Source organism: Sprattus sprattus (genome assembly GCF_963457725.1).
Source record: "Sprattus sprattus genome assembly, chromosome: 16".
Taxonomy (NCBI): domain Eukaryota; kingdom Metazoa; phylum Chordata; class Actinopteri; order Clupeiformes; family Clupeidae; genus Sprattus; species Sprattus sprattus.
Genome location: NC_137914.1, coordinates 23128726 through 23142253, shown reverse-complemented (window position 1 = coordinate 23142253; position 13528 = coordinate 23128726). Strand labels below are relative to the sequence as shown.

General features: G+C 40.8%; 2 protein-coding genes across 2 annotated transcripts; both read right to left on the bottom strand.

Annotated features, from left to right (window-relative positions):
* Window positions 1-492: 492 nt before the first annotated feature.
* lad1 (ladinin) lies at window positions 493-8536 on the bottom strand (the record flags this gene model as incomplete). The annotated part of the gene is made up of 14 exons (XM_080853846.1): window positions 493-594; window positions 1167-1256; window positions 1623-1751; window positions 1865-1931; window positions 2317-2366; window positions 2459-2498; window positions 2763-2809; window positions 3134-3211; window positions 4101-4248; window positions 4468-4532; window positions 5368-5740; window positions 6215-6352; window positions 7019-7097; window positions 8515-8536. 14 exons carry the CDS (start codon window positions 8534-8536, stop codon window positions 493-495), a joined length of 1428 nt encoding a protein of 475 aa, XP_080709972.1.
* Window positions 8537-9628: 1092 nt separating this feature from the next.
* tnni1a (troponin I type 1a (skeletal, slow)) lies at window positions 9629-12423 on the bottom strand (the record flags this gene model as incomplete). The annotated part of the gene is made up of 5 exons (XM_080853398.1): window positions 12379-12423; window positions 11889-12020; window positions 11269-11358; window positions 10817-10993; window positions 9629-9733 (listed from the first exon to the last, which is right to left on the bottom strand). The coding sequence occupies exons 1-5, from the start codon at window positions 12385-12387 to the stop codon at window positions 9629-9631; spliced, it is 513 nt and encodes a 170-aa protein (XP_080709524.1). The 5' UTR covers window positions 12388-12423.
* Window positions 12424-13528: the final 1105 nt, after the last annotated feature.

Here is a 13528-nt window from a genome sequence, read left to right as displayed (position 1 = left end):
TGCAAATGTATTAATTTAGAGTGAAAGTGGATTATGTCAAAAGCCTTCTCTTCACTCTTTATGTCAAAAGCCAACTCTTCACTGAAATGCCGAAAATCACCAATATATACTAATACACAATCCATAGTGCTAGTCCTCTGTAGTAGTCAGGCTGTCTTCAAAATCCTGGAGTCCTATTAATGAAATGCATACATGTCACGGTAGGTCTAGGTAAAAGACACACCAACATAATTGCTCAATGATTACACAGGATTAACTTTTGCACTCATACAGAATCCTCCTTAGATGAAGATATATAGCTCAAGGTGAAGAAACGTACAGTGTCATAATTTATGACATGATTTTACATACTATAACATACTTTGTAAACATACTTTAGCACCCCACAATTAGAAAATGGATACTTTAAGCAGCCAACAAAACCAGTAGAAGGAAAGAAAGGCAAGCAAGATGGAATGTGCTACTTACTTTCTTAGGCGGTGGCCTTGTCTGTCATTTGGGGCTCTTGCTGTGAGGTACAGGTGACATGGGCCTGTCGTCTCTGGACTGCTCAAAGAGAATCTTCTTACTTACGATGTCCACATTCCTCAGGTCCTGGAGGAACAAGTGCAACATCGGTAAAATTACTAGAACATTGTCCTGCATAGTTTACAGCATTCTACACAAAAACGAATAATGTTATACACAATATGCTTCTTTAAATTATACCTCAAAATATCAATTACATTATAAAGATAATAATATCAATAAAACTTCCTGTCTCATGTAAGACCTGTTAAGTCATGCTCACATCCCACATGTTGAAGTTGATGCCTTATTGTTTGGTTAATGTGTGACTACTGTCTGGTCTGTTTACCTTTTGAAAGATTTTTTAAGGAGTAACACTGCCCTCTAGCTGGTCTATCAGTCTATCAATGACGGTAAAAAGCTTTTTACTGACATCGCATTCAAAACTTCATAATACAGACAATGAGGACAACACATATAGTCAGACTGAAATTATTTGGAACCAAAATGTAGCAAAACTTTTTTTTCTCTCCCTGTCTCTCTCTTTCTCTGTTGATGCTTTACCTTTCTCTAACAGTTGCGCTTCATGAAAACCTAAATCATACATAGCATTATATAATAATGAATAGTATAGTATAGCAAATACTGTAAATACTTACAGTTGAGGTGGAACTAGGGCTAGATTTTGTTTGTTTCTGCACCCAGCGATTAATACGGTCAGCAATTCCAGATGAAAAGTTGCGGTATTCCTGAATGAACAACAATGTGAAAAGCATTCTGAGTACTTGCCAAACCTGGTAAGTAACATCATAAAACTGTTGAACAACAATACACCAACTGCTTGGATCGCTGAGAGATCGGAGAGAGACACATACATCTAATGCTTTCTTACTTTCCCTTTTTTTGGATGGCTGACGATACAGACAGACTGATAAATGTATGATATGCATGCGATGGGCCAGAAATAAAACCACATTTCATGTATCTCATTGGTTTAGAATCTGCTCATTAGCCAGACACTTGAGGTGAAACTGCACAGTTCGTTTGATAATATCTGATGTATCACTTGAGGTGAAAATGCATAGTTTGTTTGATAATGTCTGATGTATCACTACCTGTCTGGTCATCCCAGGCTCTTTCTCTCCCTTTGGCTGCTCGCTCTCAAAAAGATTCTTTTTTCTTACGACTTCATCCATCAGAAACAGAGTCCTCTCTGCTTGGAAGGGGGACTTGTTTGTTTGTTTCTACACAAGGGAGATGGATGGAGATGCATGAAAATTTGAACAACTAAAAGTATGTCTGAAAAGTGCATCTGAAAATGTTGAAAGCAAATTGTAGACATATGAAAATGTTTCACCTGTGCAGCCTGGGCAAGTCTCTCCATTTTCTCTTGGATGGCACGAGCTGATATTCTCTGTTTAGAGCTGTATAAGTAGGGACAAAAAAACATCAATCAGTAAATCTGTTATCAACAAAAAATGTGAGACAAATTTAACAGAGGAACGCAACAAGTATGTGACCAAGCAATGGTGTGTATTTTATCACACACTTTAGTCTTCAGACATATCAAAATAACAATGGAATATTTTATCACAAACTTTAGTCTTCAGATATATAAAAATTACAATGGAATATTTTATCACAAACTTTAGTCTCCAGACATTACAATGCAACTTATAATTTAACAAGTAATCGTATTCATATAATACTGCTATTGTTTTGTAATCTTCATCCAGCAGCAAACCCATTGAATGCATTGGCCCATCTATTACTTATCTGCTTGTGTATTATGATAAAAGAAGAGCTTACTTTCTCTGAAACGGTGACTGCTGTTGCTCATCTTGATCTTCCTCTCTTGTCTTGTTAAAAAAAAGAGAAATCTGTTAATGCACAGAACTAAACCAGAATTTTCATTTCCTTTTATTTTTAATTTTGAAAGAGAGAACTCTACCTTATTGGACTCAATTTTGCTTGTGACCCGAACACTGGCACTGTTGAGGTGAATAAACATGAACATTCAAGATGTAAAGTAACTTGAACAATGAATCAGTATGGTGAAAACAAGTTGTCATTTTTAAAACAATTGCGACTTCAGGTTATTATGCAGTATATCATACATATTTAATGCGTAGACTTGATGTGACCCCAACATAGCAATGACATTGAATGCCATTCAAGCAGTGCATTAGTGTAAAGTAAGTCTGTGAAGTATTTCAAAGGTGTTGTGAGGAGTGTGAAAGGAAGTGTGCCCATACCTCCGTTGCAGTGGCATGCTCTGCTCCTCCTCCTTCTTCTTAAGCTTCTGAAATGAAACAAACAGCTGATTCAGACAGATGCTTGAATTGGGAGTAAACTCATGTCATGATGTATTTGGGTGCTTACATATGCAAATATGATCATCATGCCTTTGACGTGCGAAGGAATGCCATATGCAGTTAAATAGAAGGATATTGATGTTGACGAAGACAGATGACTTAAGTGATATTTCTTGGCTACACATTGACCTAGGCAAATTCTTGATAATGTGATGGGAATACAGGCCCTGCAGTCTCCACAGTGTGACAGAGGCTATCTATCCTTGGCTACTGCTGTTTGACAATGGTATACTTTTAAGCGCGGCCATTACCCTGAAGGATGTGGTTCTGGAACTTTGTCTTATAAAGGCAGGTCTGGTTGCTGGCTCAAAGCTGGATGAGGCACCATTCTGTCATAAAACAAAAGACTTTATCATATTCATATTCAAGTCATTTGACATGACATATGACATTTTAACAGTGAACTGTGCATAGATTAACTCCAGGGGGTGCTATATGATCAAGATTCAAGTGACAAAGGAGGCAAAGTAAACTAAGAAAAGGGTTTCTCACAGTGGCAAATTACTTCACAAACAGTTTAATGATTGGTGCCTTAAGTGCTGTCAAAATGTATGTGTTTAAAAATATATTAAACATGTTAAAAAAAATTACGCAGCAGCGTTTGTTTCGCAATAACTTCTGTTGGTGCTTATGTTATGGTTAAATTATCTGGGTCATTCAATGTACACCTAACATGGAGCTCAGTTGAATTCACGAGCTTGCAAATTTATTGAGGACTTCAACGTACAACTAACCCAACGTGATGCACTACACGTTCTAACTACCGACTGGCTGACCTAGTTGCTATCTCCCTCCAAAGTATCTCAATCCCCATTTCAAAATGAAAGTCCCTTTTACTTCACATGCAACACATATAACAAATATGCCTTTCAAGCTGATAGTCTACTTCCATGGCCTTGGTGTTTTTTTTGGAGATCTGAAGTTCACAGGAGAGAGTTTGAACTGTGTTTAAAGTTAATAAGATGCTATTAAACTACAGTATTTCAATTTAAATATACTTTCTTTGGTTTGATTCTGTATTATTTCAGTGATTTTTTTTCATTTAAATATCCATTATTACAATCTCAGTCTTCAGAATCGATCGATTCGATTGACAGCGCTAGTTTAAATGCGAAGTACATTTCCTGTGTGGTTATGCAATGACTCAATGGCCTAACTTAAAAGATTGTGTTCACTTTTAAACACAGCCTGGCAGCAGCAGAGTGTGTGAATACTGACCTCTGCACCCCCATTTTGCGTGGGACTTTGGGGGCTCCCAAACGTGGGGCTGAAGGGCCTCTCAGGGGTACCTCTAGGGCTGAGGGGTGACACCACCCTCTGTGGAGAGGCTGACGCAGGGCTCGTATCAATGGAGATGGAGAAGGAGCTGTTCAGAAACATCAAACAGGAGAAAGTGAGATCTATAATCACAGTAGGTGCGGGTGGACTCTGACCAGGACAAAGGTGGCTTCAAACAAAGAGTCTGCTTCAATGATGCTGATAAAGAATAAATATTAATGGGCAGAGCCCTTGGCAGGCTCATGATATGTCAACTGTGGGTGTTCCTGAGAAGTACTGAAACAAAGAAAAAGATGATCCCCATTACCTGACAAACTTCCTGGACGTCTTCCGTGGCGATGACTGGTTTGAATCTGCCTTGCCATCTTCATTCTAATTAGAACACAAATATATAAAAGGTGTGTGAAATGCACCACAACAAACTGATGTTATATTCTTTCTACACTCTCTCAGTTAAAGGGAAATATTCTTCATTACACTTTCATTTCACTAAATGAAGTTGTTATCAAGCTGTTTTCTTTTTTTTCTAAGGCAGTCACTTCCAGTGCTTGTGGGGCACTCATGTCATGGCCTCTGTCTTTGCTCTCTCTGTTAATGGTGTAGATGATTAAAAGTGGACACTCAGCGGGTGGTAGCAGGTGACTCTGTGTGTTTCTCTGAGTGGGTGTGGAGTGGAGAGAGGAGCTCAAACCTCCTGTAGTTTAACCTGACACACAACCAGACAGGCCTTGGTAACACATCAGGGCATGACACAGACACACAGAAAGAGTCAGAGTCACACGCTTTTAACAATTGAAGTGCGTGTTTGACATGATATACTGTAGCTAATCACAGTCATTGTACAACCAGACTTCTTTAAAACATTATCATCTGGATAAACTACCCACTAGGTTTGAATATGAAGTCCTTGTTGCTATGCAGATGCATTATGTAATTTATTATTTTTCCACTGATGCATCACTTTAAGAATTTGATATTGTAAATTATGTCAACGCAACAAAGTTGTTAAGAAGCTTATTCAGCCCATATGACTACATAAGACCAGATCACAGAAGTAATAGATGCAGATGTGTCTCTGAAATGAGGACAGTACTCCGTCCAGAAGAAGAAGACCAGAACTCTCCAGATCCCAACCAAAACCATCCATTGTTAGATGAAACCATCTGGCCTACTAACTGATCAAATGCATTCATATGACGCCCCCTACCTGACCCTCAACAGCAGAGGTGCTGGAATGGTTCCTGCTGTGGGAGGTGCTGATGCTGGCAGGGCTAGCCGGGCTGGTGGGGCTGGTGGGACTAGCGGGGCTGGCGTTGCTCTCTCTGGCCAGCAGGCTGCGCATGGGACTGAGGAACGCCTCCTCCAGCTCCACATCCCCTAGCAGTTCTACTCTTGGCTGGGCCTCTTCTCCCCCCTCTCCCCCATCCTCTTCCTCCTGCTTCTGCCGCCGCAGCGTCTCCAGGTGCCGGGCCCTCCGCCGCTCGTCTCGGGAGCGTAGCATCTCCACGAAGTCCATCTGCATCTGCATGTTGGCCTCCCCCTGCTCCCCCCCTGAAGGATCCTGAGGGGCACTGCTCACACTGACAAACAGAAAGTCATATATCACAAATGAGTGTGTTGATGCTGATAAAACTGCTGAAATCTCTGAACTAAATGATTACATTATTTTTGCCTTTATAGCACCTCATGTGAAATCTACAAATTCCAAAGATGCATAGTTATTTTGGATATGCATGGCTTGTCTATTGCATCTGCTTGTAACAAATGTACATTTTGTGTGTATGAATCAAACATAATTGTTTTATATGTTTATGAAAATGTGATGCATATGCATGGTGCTCAAACTGAAAACACTGATCGTGTCCAAACATGTGTGTTTGCGTTGCAGTAGCCCTACTTCCTGGTACAAAGAAGCTCTAAGACATCCGTTCAAGAGGGTCATAGAGCACAATAACAATTCATATGATGTCAGTGTTTCAATATAATCAAGCAATAATCAAGCACTACAGTAATTAGACATGAAGATGTACTGGGCTGCATGGATGTTCCCTGACCTCCCGGAGTCCTGGTTCCCATCAATAGAGAGACCATCATCATCATCTGGGTCTGCACTGATGCTGGGATCTCGCGTCCTCCTCCGGTGCTCTCGTTTCTGCTCCTCCTCATCCTCCACAGTCCACTGGCGAGCCAGACTAAACACCAGAAAACGGTGGAGAAAACCTCATGTGCATGAGTAGACTTGGTGTTTTACCATAGGGTACCATTCAAAGACACCACTTGCTTGGACTTATAACATTGGCCTTGTTGTGTTCGGAGCTCACTGTGCCCACACAGATGTGTCCTTCCATAATTAAATATTCTGATGAAATATTCTGAGTTTCTGATGTACACTGTACTTTACCATGTACATTGATGAAATGTGTTTATTTCAGATATCATACTCTTTAGAAGATCCTTTAGAAATCACACTCCTAACATTTGGGTCTGTGTAGTAGTTCCTTCATAATATATGAACTTATATCATTCATAAATATGATATCCTGAGTCAACCCATCCAATAGCTGCATATCTGTAATCATGTTAAAGTGCAAATACCCAAGTTACTTTGAGTATACTACATGATGTCGTATCATACTACCCTAAGAGTTGTAATCGTTGCGTTATGTAACTACAAAGTACACTATAAACTCATACCTAATGGGTTAGTTTTAGGCTACTGTGCTGTAAGAGCACTGCCATACAACGTTTGAGCTGTCCTGTAGGCTAGGTATCACGTTTACCCCCAACCCGCACCCCCGCTGCTGTGTCGGCATGGCATAATGTTCCCCTTCATGACATCATTGCACAAAGTACTACACCTGGCAAATTCAGCTCTTTCTGTGTGGGTGTGCAATATGCATGCATATTCACAGTTGAACAAACCGAAAAGGAAATTAACTCCAGCAGTTCGCAGCACAATACCATATTAGTATTCCATAATGGAAAATGAATCTGTTAAATATCCCTAAAGCGGGGCTGCCTTAAACTGCAACAAACTGAAGGCTCGTTAAGTTAGCAAGTTATACGTCGTGTTTTAATATCATTATTTCATTTACAGACAATCAATCATGTGACTTGTAATAATACCATTTGCACCAGCAATAACCCACAGGTGGAGGGTAACTATAGCGAAGGGTGCATTTGGCAGTAGCCTAGGCTACAACTCAGACTTTCACTTTGGTAACAGGTGTTTCACGCTCTAAAAAAAAAAAAAAAAAAACAGAAGCATCACAGGAGAATTTGAGAGGATGAGAATAACTTTCAGATGAGGTACAGATCGTATTAAAAAGTAAGCATAGCTGTTTTTGTTGTGAGTGAACTCTTCTGACCGGACTGTGATACAATTGGACTGTAATCCGAATTAAAAAGTAAAACAACCTACCTAGACAGTGCAGACCAATTCTTCCGACTCACAGACATATTTCCTCAATATTATCCCACAATATGGTACTTGGAAGCTGACATGCGCAGGTGTGTTTCGGACAAGTCCTGTTAGTCGACGACGAAAGACTAAACTGCATTTCCACCTTTACCCCGCACCTTTCTAGGTCACATGACCATAGGCTACGGCGCGATTGTAAAAGCAGTTCAGGTAATCTGAATGCAAAATCATTTTATGACTTGGACGATGAGGCGGCAATTTCTTTCATTGCCTTTAATTATTTGTCACGGCTGAGGTCACTCGAGGATGAACAATAGCAGTAGCAGGCTAAAGACTGTCACAAACGAAATAGAGTAATAGGCTTTATTATGCAGAAGCAATTTCATGAAAATTCGCTTGCCTCAAAATTAGAGAAAGAGGCTATAACGAGAGAACGTGTTCATGAATTCATAGATGAGGCTCAGGATCCACAGAGTGCCAAACAGTGACTCAGTCTTGTTTGCTTTAACACTCAGAACCACACCTTTATTTTAAGCACCTATTGTACTTTGACCGGGGCAATGTTTTCATGTATAGGCCACCTCTAAAGGGTATTTCAAAAGAGCAAAGAAACATAATAACTTCGCTTAAATTCGCCCAGTAACTGTTGGCCCATGTTATGCTTAGCCTACGCATAATGTGACGGTTTCTATTTGAATGCCATTCATCCTCTTCAAAGTTAGTGAATAGTGAAAAAGTTAAAAAAAATAGTGAAAAGTGCGATAGCGCTGTCATCAGAGAAATGAACAAAAGTGGTGTGCGTGAGTGAACATGTGCTTCAGCATTCATTCATCTATACTTTTTGCACTGAACCACAACTGGGAGAATAGAGTGTGAGTGTTTGAGAATACAATGCACAGCCTGCACATGCAGTCATGCAGTTACACCGTTTACTGTTACTGCCCACGTTCTTCATGGTCTGTTTTTTGCTTTTTGTTTTTACTGGATGCTTTGACAGTTTCCTGTCTCTTTCTGTTTCATCCCGGTCATCAAGGCTGGTTTCAAGGCTGATATATGGAGCTTAAATTCAAAATCTCCCATTTGCATTGCCCCAAAGTCTGCTCCCATTGCTAGCAGGCCCTACACTGAGATATGGCTAAAGCAAATAGACATGACGGAAGTCACTGGTTCATTGAAAACTGGCATTGTGTGTCTTATCACAGTTTGCAATCGGTACCTCCTTGGTAGTCAGCTGTAGACGTGTTGTAAAGGGTTTTGCATAGAAATGGATAAGACGATGAAGTCATGAGGTTTGAGCGGAGCGGTTTAAAATGTCCATGCAAAACAGGTTTGATACCTTCTACCTTCTACCTTCTACCTCATGTCCTGTTTGAACAAGTGACTGCCTGTAAAAATAGGATCATGCTGGTTTCTACCATTCACTTTTCTAGATAGGTTCATTAAGCTACTGTTCTGCCCAGTGCCTATGTTTTGGATGTATCATGACATTAACACGAAGTCACATACCTGTTGCATTATTGCTCACATTACTTTTGTCTGTTTGATTACCACACAAATCTATGAAAACCATCAACTGGCCCACACAGAAGAAATGGAGGTAGAGTTCTTGACTACTGTTTATTGTGTAATTATATCACAGTTTGAATCATAATCACAGACACATGACACTATTTGTAGAGATGGTGGGTGAACACGCCTCTCAGTTTCTTGTCCAGTAATGGAAGCCCAGTGACCTACAAAACACCAGTGAGAGACATATGGAGAGAAAAACAACTTTATGTTTGTCCAAAGTTACTAAAACTGCAGTCGAGGTGTACATGAATGTGTATTCTGAATCAAATCCATGAACTTGGCACAGCTTTTCCTATTGGATTAGTTACAGTAATATATTTTTTTTAGTTGTTGTTCTATCTCTTAATAAATCGATTCAAAAAGCACAGGCCATGCTGCTTAATGGTTTCATGTACAGCAAATGACATGTAGAGAGATATGGCCCCCATATTAACAGTGTCACTCTCTAGCCCCTTTCTCCTTACTTACAGCAAGCTCACTGGGCTGGACTGTTGGCAGCATCAAACATCTTCTTCCTGCCCTCCATGCCAGACATGGCCTCCACGTTCTTCCTCCAGTCACTATCCTCCACTGGCCTTTTCTGTACAAGGCCAAAGAGGAAAGACAGTGTTCACAGTGAATAGACCATGCAATGTTTTGACAGTATTTTGTTACTGCAAACGTGATATGCCCGGGATGCAGCCATGGGGCACCAAAGGGGAACATTTACTTTCACATTTGTTTTCTTTTGTTTGCTCATGGGTGAAAAACATACAAAAAAAAAAAATCTCCTATAACTTCCACACCGGTTGGACAGGTCTGTAAAACACTTGGTCTTAAAGGTGGCAGAGACACAGACAAAGAGTAGACAGAAACCCTCACGTTTTACAGGAAATATTAAGGAATGTACAAAAGCACATCTCCACAACCACAATGCTGTGTTTGGCCAGGCTGACCCTTGCACCACCCCCGCCCTGCATTATCCTCCACATAATCACCCAGCAGGGCCTGAACTCCTTGGGAACGGCTTCTTTGTCTGCTGCTCCCGTCCTGTATTTCAACCCCTCTGTGCACTGCTAGCCAAATAATCTGTGACTGATGTCATCTGTGTCTCCGAAGGGTGTTAAGCCCAGGGCGATGGACAGTGGAGTCCAGGCCCCGGATTGGGTGGCAGCGAATGGGACTAATGGAACACCAGAGGGATTGTATTACGGGCGTATTGTTATTCTGTACCTTAAGAGATTTAAAATTATCTTTTCTTTTATTGACTGTTGACCCTGGAGGCTTGAGGGCAGTGATTAAGGGGAAGAAACGTATCAACCACCACACACAGACACACAGAAGGGTGACAATCTCTATCACATGCAAGAGCGCAAACACACACACACACACAAACACACTAACAAACACACACTGCTCACAGGTTTTACACATTAGGATATTATCTTTAACATTTGCATGCACTTACATACACACACACACACACACAACCAACACACACACACACATTTTAATAATTTACTATGTCCAAAGTGAAAAACAGAAAATTAAGAACATAAATTCTAGGGTGGAGGCTGTACAGAGGCAGAACGCACACAGTGAAGCAAGTCATATCAGATTACGAGTACATCTAGCAGTCTAAAATGGTCTAAAAGTCTACATTTACACAGACACTCCCACACACCTTCTCTGTGTCCTCCTTCTTGACGGACTTCAGGTTGGCACGGAGATCCATGGACACTTTGTGTTTGGATCCCAGGAGTCCCCGCAGGATGGCGTCCGCAGAGACCCTCACCCTCCTCAGAGGGGGCCGCTTAAACTTCCCCCTCAGGTCCAACACCTTGATGTTCAGGTCCTTGATCTGTTTGGTGGTTTGCATTAAGAAGCAGCATATCATATATATCATAGCCAGACATATAGCACAAAACTGCCATTTACCGCCATAATTTTGCACTACGTAAAGCTAATTGTACAACTCCATGCACTACTGCATTACTACTGCAAGACTGTGCAATTCAGTAGCTTTTATTGATAACCTATTCAGATGGCGGGTGTAGAAAGGACCTTTTCTTTCTGCGCTTGGATGCTTGGATTGTAATTTAGGCAGCATAGGAAGGATGATGTAAATTGTGGTACCTCACGAGTGTTCAGATTGACTTTAGCCTCGATGTCGTAACGTTCTTCATCCACAACACCAATGTTTAAATGGAGTTCCTCGCAGAACTTCTGAGAAAGCAATGGAAACCAATGACTGCTTTGGACCTCCTGCTCTTATGCTCAGACTATTCGTTAGCTTAACAAAACTGGGAGGCTTCAGATTGCATTACAAATGAAGTCAAGATTTAGGGCAGCTTGTTGATTATACCAGATATAGTGTCCCAATAGTTACTCACTAGTTCACTGAAACCTACAATATGGTGCAAAATCTTGCAATGCAATGCATCCAGATAGGTCTGTTTCTATTTCTCTAGTGTATTTGTTTGTTTTTATTTCATAGAGTTATGCTTATCATTACTTTTTTTCTAATGTCTTCACACATCCTGGTTTTGGTGGAAGGTGAATGTAGAAGACTAGAAACATGTTTTTACACGGTAAACTGGATCACTGTTAAAAAAAAAAAAAATACACTTTTGACAAAACAATTAATCAAATTCAATCAAAACTGCCTTTTGTTCACAATATTTGCTTTTTGCACCCTGATAGGAAGTAACGTTTTAGTAAGAATAACTTGGGGAGGCTATGGTTTGAGCAGGTACCTGGAGGTCAGCGAATGGTATGCCACTGGATTTGATAGGGGGAACTCTCTCAGCCAAATACCTCTGCTTCTCCTCCTCCTTATCCAGAATCTCTTGTTCAAGGTTCTCTTTCGCCTTTGCCACCATCAAACTCTGAGTACAAATGAGCCAAACACACACACACACACACACACACACACACAGACACACACAGACACACACACACACACACACACACACACACACACACACACACACACACACACACACACACAGATACAAATGCACATCCATGCACACACACACACACACACACACACACACACACACACACACACACACACACACACACACACACACACACACACACACACACACACACACACTTTTAATCCAACAGCTATTCTTCTTTTTCACACTTTTTAACTCTGCCTTCTCACTGATCCAGTAATCTGAACTCGACTGCCATCTAGTGGCTGTTATTGGTGGTGGAGGTATTCACTCTACATACCTTGAGCATCAGCTTCCGTGAGGCTGAGATTTTTGACTTCCTCTGGAGAAGCGAGAAGCAGATTTCACCCAACAAATTTTAATGAACTTGTTTTGCTATATTAAGATTTAGCTGTGGAAACTGATGACTTACTTCTTGCCTGTAAAGGGGAACACAGACACACTGTGTTACATTGACATAATAGAGAAGTTATTCTTAAACTGAAAAGCAATATGTATCCATGATGTACATGAAAGAGATATTCTGCTTACGATTGTTCTGGCATGTTGTCCAACTGTGTGACAAAGACAAAAATAAACTTTCTTACTCTTCATGACAACACCAAACAGGCACTGTGTAATTCATATAAAGACAGCCAAGTGATCAGGCGCTGTGTTATTCACACAAAGACAGCCAAGTGATCATGCACTTCTCTCATCGGCTGCCTTCCTGTCACGGATCTTTTCAAGTAGTGTAATGAACAGTGGAATCAAAGAAGTGTAGTGAACAGTATAGTATTCAAGCACTTGGATGTTTTTTGTTCCTAATCTCAAAGGCATCTTCACATGTGACTAAATTTGCAGTTGAATCAAGATACATTCTGAATAAAGATCATCACATGTGATAAGCGTCAATTAACGCACATTCAATATTCAGTATGGATAGGTATTTTTCTCCTCCAATTGGCTGTGTAGACTGCCAGAGCCCCATCCAAAAAAGAAAGTCATCACCACGGACATGTGCGAGTTTAAAAGCTTTCCTGGGACTTTGAGCAGTTCCACGGAGATTGCCATCACCTGCTTGGTGCCTCGGATTATCCCCTGCACTGGAATCTGGATAGGCGTAACACCAGAAATAGATCACCAGGCTGTCGTGGAAACAAAACACTGATGGACAATGGATAGGGCTGGTTGAGGATTTGATACCAGAGCCAGAAATGTGAGCATCACTCTCCAGAGATGTGGCTTTGCATACAACTTTTTCCACCCTGTCCCTGATGGTGCTGTGCGGTGCGAACTGCTTCCGATCAGAAAGAGTTTCTCAAATGGATGGTAATATTATTAATTTGATGATTCATCTTAACAACAATGCTGCATTTGTGTTCACACAAAGGTACTGGACCATAACATCCTGTAGGATGATGATTGCTAAGAACTAAGCTGTAACTAAA